Source organism: Triticum urartu, chromosome 7A (assembly GCF_056163025.1).
Source record: "Triticum urartu cultivar PI428250 chromosome 7A, HENAU_Tu73, whole genome shotgun sequence".
Classification (NCBI taxonomy): Eukaryota; Viridiplantae; Streptophyta; class Magnoliopsida; order Poales; family Poaceae; genus Triticum; species Triticum urartu.
Window position 1 is genome coordinate 593,803,621 of NC_141879.1, and position 13,969 is coordinate 593,817,589.

At 47.0% G+C, this 13,969-nt stretch overlaps 1 protein-coding gene across 1 annotated transcript; it reads right to left on the reverse strand.

Moving 5' to 3' along the window:
- Positions 1–5,111: 5,111 nt before the first annotated feature.
- LOC147960590 (ethylene-responsive transcription factor CRF1-like) lies at positions 5,112–5,495 on the reverse strand. Its single transcript, XM_087533432.1, has one exon. The coding sequence runs from the start codon at positions 5,493–5,495 to the stop codon at positions 5,112–5,114; it is 384 nt and encodes a 127-aa protein (XP_087389558.1).
- Between the last annotated feature and the right edge of the window lie 8,474 nt (positions 5,496–13,969).

A 13,969-nucleotide genomic window follows, 5' to 3' on the forward strand; every position in this document is an offset into this window, starting at 1 on the left:
ATTCCTCCTCCACCCCCACCCACCACCCCCGTCCCCACGCGCGTCGAGTTTTCTTCGTTCGGCGAGGCCCTACCACCGCTCCCCACAACCACCGTCCATATCCGATCCCCTTCCTTCGCACTAGTGAACTCCGGCGAGCTCTGAAAAATCGACTGACCCAATTTTGAAATTTAGCCTACTGTCATTTAACTAGTGTGGAATATAAAAGGGGAAAACCATAAGCATTGCGAGTATATTGTTGAGCGTGTCATGGCAGATCTGAAGTTGCAAATCGGACAAAGGCAACTACGCAACCAATGTTTGCTTTCAACTAGCAAGTAAGTGATGGACAAGAAATCAGAGTAAAGCAGTGGCAATTTATTTTCTTGCTGCGATAAATAAGTTGAGCAGATACGAAAGAGTACCGCCTCTGGTGTGGTGCTGTGTATGCATCTGCTAAGAATTTAACAGTCTTGCAGTAGTGATTGCTGTCGGTGGTGTGGAAGTAGATTTGGAGGGTAGACGGTGGTGGCGGGGTGCGGTGGACGAGACGGTCATAGGAGCGGCTGCGGCAAGGTGGACGACGGCGGGGATGAAGCGAGAAGACGGAATGCAAGGATCCTGGTCCGAAGCTGTGGATGAGAGAGGTCGATCTCTTGTAATGGATGACGGCGTCGGGGTATCAGCTCCGGCATGGTGGAGGAGGACGGCGGTGGATGGGGTGGCGGACGGAGGAGGCTGGGGTGGAGAGGGTCTCATACATCATTGCCTCTAGGGCATATCTCCAACAGTTTTGGCGCCGACGGAGTATGAATGGGGAAATGGACGGAGAGAGGAAGGGGGAACCATGTCTTCAGGGCGCGCTTGTCTCAAATGCCAGGAAATTTACAAACTTAGCCCCCGTTTAAAATTTCCTACATCACAGCAATATTAGTCGGTTGGGGATAGGACGGTAATCTCGCATACACCGAATATTTGCCGACGAGAGTTTGTTTTTTGCGCCCACCGTTTATGAATCGGGGAGGGAGTCGATTTCGGTCGACGAGACACTGTGTTTTGGCGCCCACCGTGTATGAATCCGGGTGAGAGGCGGTTATATCAAGTTTGAGTGAAATTACAACCCTACCCCTATCGAAACCTATAGAAATTGAGCCGATAAGTTTTGTGTGTCAGGGATAGGCACTAATTTCCATCTCGCAGATTTTGGTTTTGGGCGGTTACTGCGACTTTCTCTGCTTCATTCAAATTTTTGCAGAGCAAGAGTGCACGTTTACCCTGCCAACTCAATTCGAATCCAGTCTGTATTTTATTTTTGTTCGGGCAGAATCCATTTGTGATTGGAATAAAATTCTATATACCTCATTTTTTATATACTTTCAAAAGCACAACAAAGAATTCTGCTCCTTTAGATGTATATAATATGATTTACAAATACAATTATCTCAAAATCATAAGGTTGAATTCAAAAAAATTAAACCAAATTATGTTCTACTAAAATGTATGGATCAGTAATATCCACATATTAAATAACATAGATGCGCGTGAATTCATATGAGTATGCATGTTTGATAGATAAATTTTGGTTCGAGTATGAATTACATGGATCATCATCTCGAATTCAAATATTTGAATCCCTTTTATGTTGACTCCTTTCACGCCCATCTCTCTCGCCTGCTCCTTCATGTAGCTATCATTCTCTTTTCTCCAGCTCACCCGCACGCTCACTTCATATTTCTCCTATCTTTGCAAACATGGTCTCTCGATGTCTCCCTTGAGAAGTGTCACACTCTCCATATCATTATACATTACACAGTTTTCATTATCTCTCACATCTCTACCGTTCTCTGGTATCACTAGGTACCTAAGCTTTCCTTTTCACGGGCACACATAAAGTCTCACTCGTCTTTCACTTTGTCTTTCTCTCTAGGGGGTTCTCCCACTCACCCTATATGTCTCTAGATATGACTCATACCACTAAATTTACTCTCTCCTGCAGACATAACATTTGTTGTGGTCTCTTTCCGTCTACATCCCAGTTATAAAACTGACATTATTCATTTGTTTACCGATCAGACAACCCCCCCTCTCACTCTCACACACACACAGCTCCTGCTTCTACTCCCCTTCCCGACTATCGTCTCTCTCTCTCACCCACAAAACTCTCGCTTTCGCACCTCGACTCGTATTTCTCTCACATCATTGATCGACTGGCCTCCAGATAGGTTTATACACCCTCACACTCATGCTTCCACTACCGCGTACATGTCTCTCTTGCGCTCCTTGTATCTATGTAGATTTTTCGTCCCTTCTTGAGACACGCCATCTTGATCGTGCACACACACACACACTATGGCATCATTTTAAGATGATACGTCTCGCACACACACTCTTTGTGTCTTTGTCGCACATGCACTCCGTCCTCCTCCTCTCTCCTTCTCTCTCACACACACAACACACACACAGATGGGCTTTTTGCAACAACTAGCAAGATGCCCATGTGTTGCACGGAACATCAAGATGCATTTGTATGCATAGTTTATCATGTGGGAGAAAAGGATGAACGAGGGAAGGCCTTATTTCCTAATGTGGAGAGGGGTGTTGGTATCTTTCTGAAAAACTGCCATAGTTTCCTACCTATCCATAAAATATAAATCGGATGGCCTATATTGCAGGATGGCAGGCACACCATCATCACCAACTCAGTTTTTTATCTCTATCTCTACTCTTATAAAAAGCATAGTCGGTGATGATGATGTGCCTGCCATCCTGCAATATAGGTCGTCCGGTCTATATATAACGGATAGGAAGGAAACTATGGCAATTTACCCGCACTCCTCTCCACATTTGCAGATAAGGCCTTCCCTCGTTCATCCTTTTCTACCACAAGATCATGATGTTCCGTGTAATGCATGGGCATCTTGCTAGTAAGAACAAAAATTAGGGATATACCACTTCTCGAATTTTGAAACCAACAACATTCCTCCCTTATCTCATCAAATCTGCCAAAGGAATATATTTTGAGTGAAACATAAGATATTTTTAGTGATACACGTATTTCAAAACTAGACTCTTTTTTCTATCAAATTGGTAAATATGTATTAATCTACTGTGATCGTCTGGCAACGCATTGGCACATTGCTAGTAGTTATTACTACTGTATAATTTTTTGGACACCAGACAAATGGTGGAGTACATATACGAAGAGAAGAGGTGCACGCACGCAGTCGGTCTCTCGATGTCTCGCACACATGAGAGTTACGTAAAGGCACCATTAACAAATAAACCCTAAAACCCTAGGTGCACGATTGATGCATGCGCGGGTATCGGGTACGTGGTGGAGCGCACCTTTGTAGGAATAGTCAGCTCGCGTGATAATTTGATCCGTAGGAGTTGATGGTCGGGACCACTGGTGAACGACCTGGAGGCAGTGGCTCGCCAGTTGCCACAGATCGAGTAGCCACGGTTAAAATATCATTTTTAGCGGGGTAAGAGTTCCGATTTTCAAGGGCATGTTATAAGTACTTAAGTCATTTTTAGAACGATTGGTATGGAGCAAAAATGGAATTCACAACTACTACCTCCTTGGCGTATGGTTGTATGGGTTTATATTGCGAGATGTTGAACCTGGTAGTTCTAGGGCAAATACTATGGTTTAGATGTTGGTTTTCAGTAATGAAAATCGGAAGGGGAAACCCTTCTTTGATAAAAAAACTATTGCCTCCATCCTAGTTTACAAGTTCCCATCGTATTTTGGGTCAAAGTTTGTCCACAAATTTTACTTGTAAAATATGAATGGAAAACGAGATTTTGTTATACCCCAACAAAAAAGGACTAGAGGGAGTGATTACTCTCACATGGATGATGGTTGGATAAACATTTGAACCTAGCTATTATGAAGGAAAATTTGTGTTGACAACAGTTTTAGATAGCAGGAGACGCCTAGCCTGCTCTGCCTCTGCTATAGCTTCTTTTTGGCTTCTTCCATCTCTTCTTTGGCTTGGGTGAAGAGAGCATCTGATTGCTTTTTTCGCTTCTTCAGGGACTCAGCTGCATTCTCAAGGGCTGCTGCACGCTTTCTTTCAGCCTTTACTAGAGCCGCAAGGACACGAACAGTTGACGACTCCACCTGGCTTGTGTATAATCCAGCATCATCTGGGAATTTGCACCTTCTATGTCTAATATAACATCATCAGGGAACTGGCACCTTGTGTGTAATCCAGCCTCATTTTGGAAACATGATCTTGAGGTTGACCATACTTCCCTCCTCGCGGGAACTGCATCCTGACATCAAGTTACTTCTTTTTTTGAACGATACTCAGAGCAACCCAAATCCATTTAGTAGAAGCCAGATAAACAGGACTCGGGGAAGTGAATTCAAAAGGAAAAATATAAAAACAGACTACAAGGTGAGAACACCCACTTCCTACATCAAGCTAAAAGCGAAAGCACTAGGATGATTAAGACTCTTCTTATTACACATGAAGAACACGAGGCTAAGAGAAACCGAAACTACAACATATACACATCGAAGAACACGAGGCTAAATGGAAGTAATTGAAAGGGTGTTACTTGCCAAAGCTCGTTTTACAGGTTCGGTGCAGCTCCTCTTTAACTTGCCACACTCCTTGAAGATGTCCCCAAAATCCCGTGTTTGGTCTTCATTGCTCCTCTACATGTTCGCACTCATGGTTTTAAAATATCAACATGGCAAGAAAAATATACTAGTAATACTCACGCATCTTGTGGGCAACATTAAAGCACTCGTCTGCCATGTTAGAGCATCTCCAACAGAGCGCAATGCGCGGCGCTTTAAAAAAGCATTTACAGTGCTGAGATCGAGAAGTAGAGATAAAGAGTAGAGACTATAGAGTAGAGACATAGATAGTTCTCAGCATAGATATAGCATAGATAGATAAAAATAGATTGTTCAACTACTCCTCGTTGTCCGACTCCTCCTCTGTGATGTCCTCCTCCGACGTCTCAATGTAGGCGTGAAGATACCGATCGCCGTCGGGTTCCCAGGGCGACGCTGCTCCTAGCCTCATGTTGAATTGAGCGTCCTCTTTTCGCGTACGCTAGTCCTCGTGATGGGCGGCTCGCTCCGCCCTCCTCTTCTCCCTCTCCACCCTCCTTTACGCATAGAACTTGCACTCGTTGATGATGTCCTGCGAGAAGCGTTGGCGCCACAGCGCCATGGCTTCCTCGTCCATCTCTGCGATGCCGAGATGGTGCTCCCGCCTCCAGTTGTTGCGACGATCCTCATCGGTGATAAGCCGTGGTAGAGGTCCGAGCTCCTGCGCCCGCTCCCGTGTCGGCACGTTGGGGAAGTTCAATGTTCTATGAGGCCACCGGAGGCGCCACACCACCGTGTCGTACGCACGGACGACCTCGTTGGCGGTGTCGAAATTGCCGAGGCCAAGGCGCATACCGCAGAACCGGATCTCGGCGGAGAAGCTGCCGGAGGGGTGCGCGCGGACGCCGCGGTATCCCCATGTTTCCCGACGACGCGGCAGCATGGTGGCACGGCAGTGGCGAGGCGACAAAGAGAGGGGAGAGAGCGGTGGCGAGGCACAGAGTGGGGAGAGAGCGGAGACGAGGCACAGAGCAGGGAGAGAGCGGTAGCAAGGCACAGAGCGGTGGGAGGGCATTGGATTTTATAAAGCGCGCCGGACGCCGCGCGCCAAAACTAGCGCGCGACTGGCCGCTTTTTCCCGCGCGCGCACGATCCTTTCCTGACGCCCCTGCTATCTCTACTCTCTTCTCTATTGTTATATTTATTTTATATTTAATATTTATCTCTACTCTCTTCTCTACTATTATATTTATTTTCTATTTATAATATTTATCTCTACTTCTCTACTCTCTACTCTTTTTTCTACTTTTTTTCTTTTAAAAACAGAGTTGGTGATGATGGTGTGCCTGCCATCCTACAATATAGGGCGTCCGATTTATATCCGACGGATAGGAAGGAAACTATGGCAATTTTGCAGAAAGATACCCACACCCTCTCCAGATTTTCAAATAAAGCCTTCCCTCATTCATCCTTTTCTCCTACAAGATATAAACTACTCATACAAATGCCTCTTGATGTTCCATGCAACGCATGGGCATCTTGCTAGTTCTAAAAAACTTTCCATCATTTGCCACACTACTGGTTGCAGATGAAGAACCTACCCAAGCACAGAGCGATACAGGAACGACGCACAACTACAAGATGATATTTTGTTGAACACTGGAGGCTATAACCAATTACTTTTACAGGAACAATAGCAACCAGGAAATTTGAAGGTAGGTATGAAAAAAATTGGAACTGCACATGTACTGCTAAGTGATTCAATACACACATCACCAATTGAGGAGGAGAACGATGGTCGCGGCGGCCTCTGTGCATCATGGTCGGCAACGGGAGTCAGTTCATTGTCCACGGCGGTGGTGCTTCTGTGCTTGGCGTTGGCTTCCGGGAAGCAGATCTGAGACCGTGGAAGACGGTGCCGGGGAAGAGGCTCCGTGTACGAAGATGATGGTAGACCGGCTCTAGTGCGGCGTACGAGGTCATCGATGAGGTAGATGCGCTGCGATGGACAAGTGCGCCGATGGAGAAGGGGAGGAGCACGAAGGCTGCGGTGTCGTGGAGAAGTTTATTTTGGTGTGGGGATAGAAAATGGGGAGTATTCAGGTGTACTACTCTGGGTGCCGGGGTGGGGTTGGCTGGGTAGGGTGAACCTGAAGTTACGAAAACAGGCCCCTACCATGCGTAATCCGTAGACCTATTCCGAAGGTTATGATGGTAAGTTTGCACTGCTCGAATCAGGGTCATGGGAGATTTTCCCGCCGACCTCAAAATTTTGTGACACTTAACTCCTCGTGTGGCGTGTTGGGTGATTGGGCTAAGCAACTAGCGAGTAGTACTAGTAACTACTAGTACTCCCTCCGATTTTATTAACTCTGCATATTAGGTTTGACCGAAGTCAAACTTCCTAAAGTTTGACCAAGTTTATAGAAAAATATAAAAATTTACCATAACAAATACATATGATGTGAAAGTACATTCAATAATGAATATAATGGTATTTATTTGTTATTGTATATGTTAATATTTTTTGTTATAAACTTTCTGAGAGTTTACAAAACTAGACTTTGACCAATGCTAATATGCGGACTTAAATAAAAACGGAGGGAGTACACATTTATTTTCTTAGTTTGTAGTGAATTAGTCATTTGTTGTAATTGTGAAATAAATATATTAGGCTACTAACTTCGAATGTAATGGTCTATACGGTTCAATAGTTACAATCATTGTTGAATTCCAAGATGTATACGAGGTCTATAGTACTTCACAATATGCTCAAACTCACATAATCCCAATCAAATGAGAATCTAAATGCATTTCATAGTTATTAGTTTGTAGGATGCAACAAAACCAACCATAACTCTACATCATCCATTATAAAAGCAACATTTTGAACACATCCCAATGTGTGAATGAAACATGTAAAGAGATCTTGCGAAGATGGAGCGGATAGGGCGAGAAAGATTGTGTGTATGTGGACAAGAGAGTAGGAGACAAACCTAACGATAGAGAGAGAGAGAAAGAGAGAGGAAGAAGTTAGGTCTGTGAGATAGATGGAGACATGTAATATACGTGAGATGTGTGTGTGCATCCGGATTCTGTAGACATGGAAGGAGAAGAGACAATAGATTTGATGAGAGAGCTGGAAAAACATGGATGAGAGGGGAAGTATCTCGTGGGTTGAGGGATTGATAATTTTGTGCGGGAGAGAGAGGGATTGGTAATTTTGTGCGGGAGAGAGAGGGGGTGGAGTTAGTCAGCCTTCGTCACATCATCCTGCTTCCAAATGGCCTGCATTCTCTAGTGCAGTGTGGTCGCCGTCTTTGATATCCTCGATGCCCTCTTTGAAGGTTGAGGTGTTGTGCATGCTGGGCTGCAGAGAAGCACAAGCGAGAGTGGTCGCCATATAGCCTTAGATGGGGATGAATTGTGTGCTCGAGGGAGGGGAGTGTGTGTGTGTGTGTGTGTGTGTCAGGTATTGAGATAAATCAAACCTATGGAGATAAATGTGTGTGTATGTGATAGAAAGCTACATGCTAAATAGGGTTTTCACGAAGAGATTGTGCGTGCGAGATAGAGAGCAATGTATGGGCCTTGAGGTGGGCAGCGGTCGGGTGAGGGTATCAAAATGTGTGCATTGATGCATGTGTTACATGTGATCGTGCAAGGGACGGACGAATTGAGAGAGATGGTTGTTGTGTTACGGATGCTCCTCTCTCTCACACACACACACACATAAGTACAAATAGAAGACCGTTCTCTCATGTATACACAATGTATCAGCATCTCTCTATGTATCACTCATGCATGATCATTTGCACATTCACACCTCTCTATGTCTCCATCACACGCACACCATCTCCACATTGCCCTTCTGCCACAACACACATATGGATACATACACACGTTGTCTCAGTCACACACACAAAATCAGTATTAAAAAAACTAGGGCGCACCTAAAACGTCCAAATCCAAATAAACAAAACTGGAGCTAAATTCAAATATATGGAAATATTGTAGCGTCAAGAACTTTTCTAGGAAAAAAAGTTGAGTAATATTCGGGGATTGTTTTCAGACACACAAAACGGTTTGGTGGGTGTGCTTCAAGTGCGACATGGTGACGCACCATTCGATCGACCGCACGGCCGCAGTTCACGTGCTTGCACAGTATTCCGTATTGTGGTTGTGGTAACTAATATAACCGTTGCCTCACTCTAATGTTTACGTGTACTAGTATATAAAACTAAACTAAGCTCCCATATGCGCACTCATCAATATGCCGCCGCCGTTGCAAATGCCGGCGCCCGCCTGCTCCGGCCAACCATTTCTCGCCCATCACCGCCGTGTCGCCGCCATCCCTATACCATGAAGCCGAAGGCTCGCTCGCTCATGACGTCTGCAGTCCCTCCCCGCAATGCCACCTCACTGCCAAGCACGCGAGCAGCTGGTGGAGCCGCATCTATGCACACAGCGTACGAAGAGGAGGACGAGCGCGTGCTCCAGCACGCCGGCGAGGAGGAACTAGCATGTCATTGTCGTCTCCGCCCACGCGGAGTAGGCATGCATGGTGGATGTTGTGGTGGAAGCCGGTCGCGCCCGCGCCGAGCTCGCAAACCGGGTGCGGATCTGAAGGACAAATTTGGGTCAGTCGACTCTTGTGAGTCGTTGGATGCAACATGGATGGCTAGAAGGGCTTCTTCAACATCCGAAATTGATTCACTGTTCATCTTCTCAGCCCGCCACACGCCTAACCGCCTGCCGCCACCACCCCGCCCGCCCGTGAACCTCCTGCCACCGCCATGCTCCCCCCACCCCCACCATCCGTTTAACCCCAGGCACGATCCATTTTTTCGGCAAACTGTATTCCACACCCAACACTCATAAGATAGATCATGGGCACCCTACCACCCTAATATAGATACTGGGGTAGCTTCTCTGTCGTCTTCTTCCTTCGCTCTGTCGAACTTCTTTCACAAATCAATTGACCCAAATTATACTACTAGTATGAACGTATTAAGTACAGTAGGAACACGACGATGCGAGCAGTAGTACCAACTACAAGAAGAACAGTAGTAAGACATAGTACTAGTACTACTGTACGTACTAAAGAGTTCAAATAACGATAAAGAACATAAAGTTCAAATAAAGAGAAAGAACATAAACATAGTTCTGTTGGGGGCTCAGCACAACACACCCCTGAAACAAAACTAAGCAACTAGTCCGTTTGACACTGTAGTAGAACCAGCATGAGCGACGGCACTGCCACCTTACTCGGAGTCCGAGTCCACGTCCTCGACTTCGTCCTCGTCCCTCTTCCTCTTCCTCTTCGCTGCCGCTTCTTTGCTTGAACCGGACACCCGGCTCTGCTTCTTCATCCAACCCTTGTAGATATTTAAACCAAGGTAGGCATCCATTGCTGCCTACAGGATGTGATCTTCATCTATTGTCTTCGACTCCCATGCATGATGAAACTCGTGGTGAGGTTTCTTTAGTTTACCGTACGAAGGATCAATCATGGCTACTGCCATGGTCAGCATTGAAAGCTGAGAGGAGGACACTAGGCTTGCCTTCCGGAGATTGAAGGGCTGGCCTACAACGAGGCCTATCTGACACAGGACATCACTGTCGTTCCAAAAGTCTACAGTAACGAATTTCACTCTTTCGTCCTAGAGGAAGTTCTTAAAATCCTGGCACTCAATGTTGGCATGGCATATGTGGTAGACCAAGCACACATTATGTACGCAAACCTGGATCACGGCAGGCTTCTTCTTCTCTGCCTCCTTTAGAATCTTCTCGCTTTCCAGGACTGTGGTGTACTCAACATCTAGCCCAGCGATCCACTCATCCTTTGAGTTTTCGAACATGCTTCTGAAGCGAGCAAGGCATCCTTTCACCGTCGCGGATCCACGGTTGTAGATGACGATGAACTCATCGCTGGTGATCGCTCTAACCTGGTACTCAGCGGCGACCATGGAGATTTGGGAGGCTATGGATTTTGGAGGAGGGTTAGGAGGAGTTGAACTGGTGTAATGTGAAAGGACGGGATGACTGGGAGCGAACTATTGTAAGGTAGAAGATGGGGACGAGTAGGGCGTGCGAACGGTGTCGGGTTGTTGGCTTGCCTAGTGGATAAATGGCTGCAAGCCCCCAAAGAGTTCTCGGGTACTATGCGGGCCCCACTAGATGTCATGTCTACTAGACCCACATCATAGGCCTGACGGTATAGCTTCTGCCTGTTCGCACACCATGTCGGCGCGTGGATGTAACTTCACTTAATTCCCTCACCGTCGCGCCTCCCATGACCTTCGCCTCCCTCGCGTGGTCGCGCCCTTTGAGACTTCAACTGGCTATAAATGAGAAAATTTTTTGCCTACTCCGCATGCATGATACTCCCTCTGGTTGTGACGCCCCGAGACCGACGCGCCAGGTCTTCCAGTTATTCGCTGTTGTTGCCATGTCACTTGCTCGTGTGTTGCATCTTGCCATGTCATCATGTGCATTTCATCATCATGGTTTCAAAACTTGCATTAGTCTGGGTCTCCCAGTTCCTTCCGTTATCCGTTCTGAGCCCAGACACACTTGCACGCGCCCGCGGCATGTCTGAAATAGTATTTTATAAGTGGCCAGAAAATGTTCTCGGAATGGGATGAAAGTTGGCGTGCGGTGTTGTTATGTTGTCAGTAGACCTCCTGCCAAGTTTCATCGCATTCGGAGTCTTTTTGACGCCCCAACGGATAACTATAGCGACAATATAGTCGATCAAACATCGGACGTTTTTGGTCTCCGAAAACCGTGTCGTGCTGCACCTCTCCCCTCTTCTATCAGACCAACCCGTTCTCCACAGTCCACCTAGGCCCAGCCTACCCCTCTTTGCACAGTGCATCGACCCCTCGCGCGTGTCCGAAACTTACCCGAACCCGACCCGGACAGTCGTCACCGTTGGATCCAGATCATCCCGAAACGTCTACAAAACATCTCCGTTTTCTTAATTGGGCTCCCTAACCCATTTATTCGCAACCACTCGATTTCGATCGGAGGGACCGAATACCCCTACCCAAAAACCCACTCACTATATATATTCGGGACCCAACCGTAGAATCTAGGAGATTTGTCCCTCCACCGCTGCCACCGGGTCGCCTCCCACCTCGGGATCGCCTCGCCCGAACCTCCTCGATCCCCTCACCCAACCAGTGCATCCCCTCCGATCCATCCTTCCCGCGCCCACCCTCTTGATCCAGGAGCCGAGCTCCCCTGACTGAGGCCGCCGTCTTCGGCCAGCCTCGCGGGAGACCACGCGTCTTGCTCCTCCATGATTCCCTCCAGTCTGCACCCCATGGCCGAGCCGACGGAGCGAGCTCCACTGGCAACCACCTCCAACAGGACTGCGTCCCTCTTCTCTTCTTCCTCACGTTTGCTCTCTTCTCATATCTCTCTCTCACTTGGCGGTCTCTCTCTCTCCCATTTTGTTGTGCAGCCGTCCAAGCCGCAGGAGCAGCGTCGCCGCTGCCTTGTTCCTGCAGGAGGCAAGCTCTGCCGCCTGAACTCGGAATGGCCAGGTCCGGCCGGCCTCCGTCAGCTTCGCCGTGCACCAAGTCCGCTGCCGTCGTCCTGCTTCACGAGGACGAGCCCCTGCCTCCTCGCCCGCTTTGCCCAGCCGCTACTCCTGCAAGTCCCACTGCCGGCGGCCGCGTCCCGTGCCGTCCTGTTCTCTTCCACCATCGTCCAGTGCCTGGAGCCACGCCTCTCCATCCCCTTCGCCTCCGTTTCACGCCGCGCCGCTCCTCTGTTTCATTCGAGCAGAGAGATCTCTACAGCCGCCTTGCGTTGAACCAGCGGCCTCGATCTCAACCGAGCCGGCCCACTGTCCTCCTCCAGCAAGGACCATGGCCAATGTGAGCAGCCCCTCCAGCGCCTCCCATGTACACTACTGGGCCTGCTAGTTTTGGCCCATGGCATGTTTTTTTCGTTCTACGATTTGTCCATTTATCCTGAGAACTGCCAGTTTTGCCGAAACACCCTTGCACTTCATACATATCCTAACTAATTAACCGTGCATCGGATTAAAACAAACTTTATATGTAAAATGTCTATAGTTTTGTCTAGTTTAATAATATCCAACTTTCATCTATGTTTAAAATGTTTAAACTTGTTGTTTGCTTTGTTTAGCTATATGCCATGCTAAAATGCTTTAATTCATAACTAAATAACCGTAGCTCCAAACCTAATAAACTTTATATGTAAATGGGGTAGAAAAATGCCTAGTTTAACATGGTGGCATCACTTTGCATGTTTGATAACTCTAAAAAATGTGTTTAGGGCAGAACAGTACCAAACCTAAAATATGCACATGGGGAGTTTTTGGACTTGATGTTTGTTGTTCCGGCCTCATTTAAACTTGCCTAGATAGGTAGTTTTCATATGCTTCACCTCTTGCCATGTTAATCAACATTTAATGTTGTTGGGTACATAAACGAGATCGAACTAAACAACTTGAATGTGGTATTCCGTCAATATGCAACTCGTTGCATATTGAGCTCCACTTAATTTGTAGGATTGTTTGTGGATTTTGCCATGCCATACCTCATTAAACTGGACATGCATCATACTTGATTGTGCATCATGCCATGCTTATGTGATGGTTGTTTACTATGTTGTTTTCTTCTTTCCGGTGTTGCTTCTTTGGGTTAGTTCCGATAACGTCGCGTTTGTGAGGATTCGTCCGCTTGTCTTCTTCATGGACTCGTTCTTCTTCCTTGCGGGATCTCAGGCAAGATGACCATACCCTCGAAATCACTTCTATCTTTGCTTTCTAGTTGCTCGCTCTATTGCTATGCCTATGCTACAATACCTACCACATGATTTATCATGCCTCCCATATTGCCATGTCAAGCCTCTAACCCACCTTGTCCTATCAAACCGTTGTTTAGCTATGTTACCGCTTTGCTCAGCCCCTCTTATAGCGTTGCTAGTTGCAGGTGAAGATTGAAGTTTGTTCCTTGTTGGAACATGTCTATTGTTGCGATATCACAATATCTCTTATTTATATTAATGCACCTATATACTTGGTAAAGGGTGGAAGGCTCGGCCTTATGCCTGGTGTTTTGTTCCACTCCTGCCGCCCTAGTTTCCATCATACCGGTGTTATGTTCCTTTATTTTGCGTTCCTTACGCGGTTGGGTGATAATGGGAACCCCTTGACAGTTCGCCTTGAATAAAACTCCTCCGGTAAGGCCCAACCTTGGTTTTAGATTTTCCTAACAACCTATAACCTTCCCTTGGGTTTTCGCGAGCCCGAGGGTCATCTTTATTTTAACCCCCCCCCCCCGGGCCAGTGCTTCTCTAAGTGTTGGTCCAACCCAGAGCACCGTGCGGGGCCGTCCCTTGGCAACTTGGATTACGTTGGCTCCCGTACGCGTAGCT

Bases quoted from the DNA above. Each gene is read 5' to 3' on its own strand.
- LOC147960590 (XM_087533432.1), bottom strand. From the start codon at position 5,495: ATGCTGCCGCGTCGTCGGGAAACATGGGGATACCGCGGCGTCCGCGCG.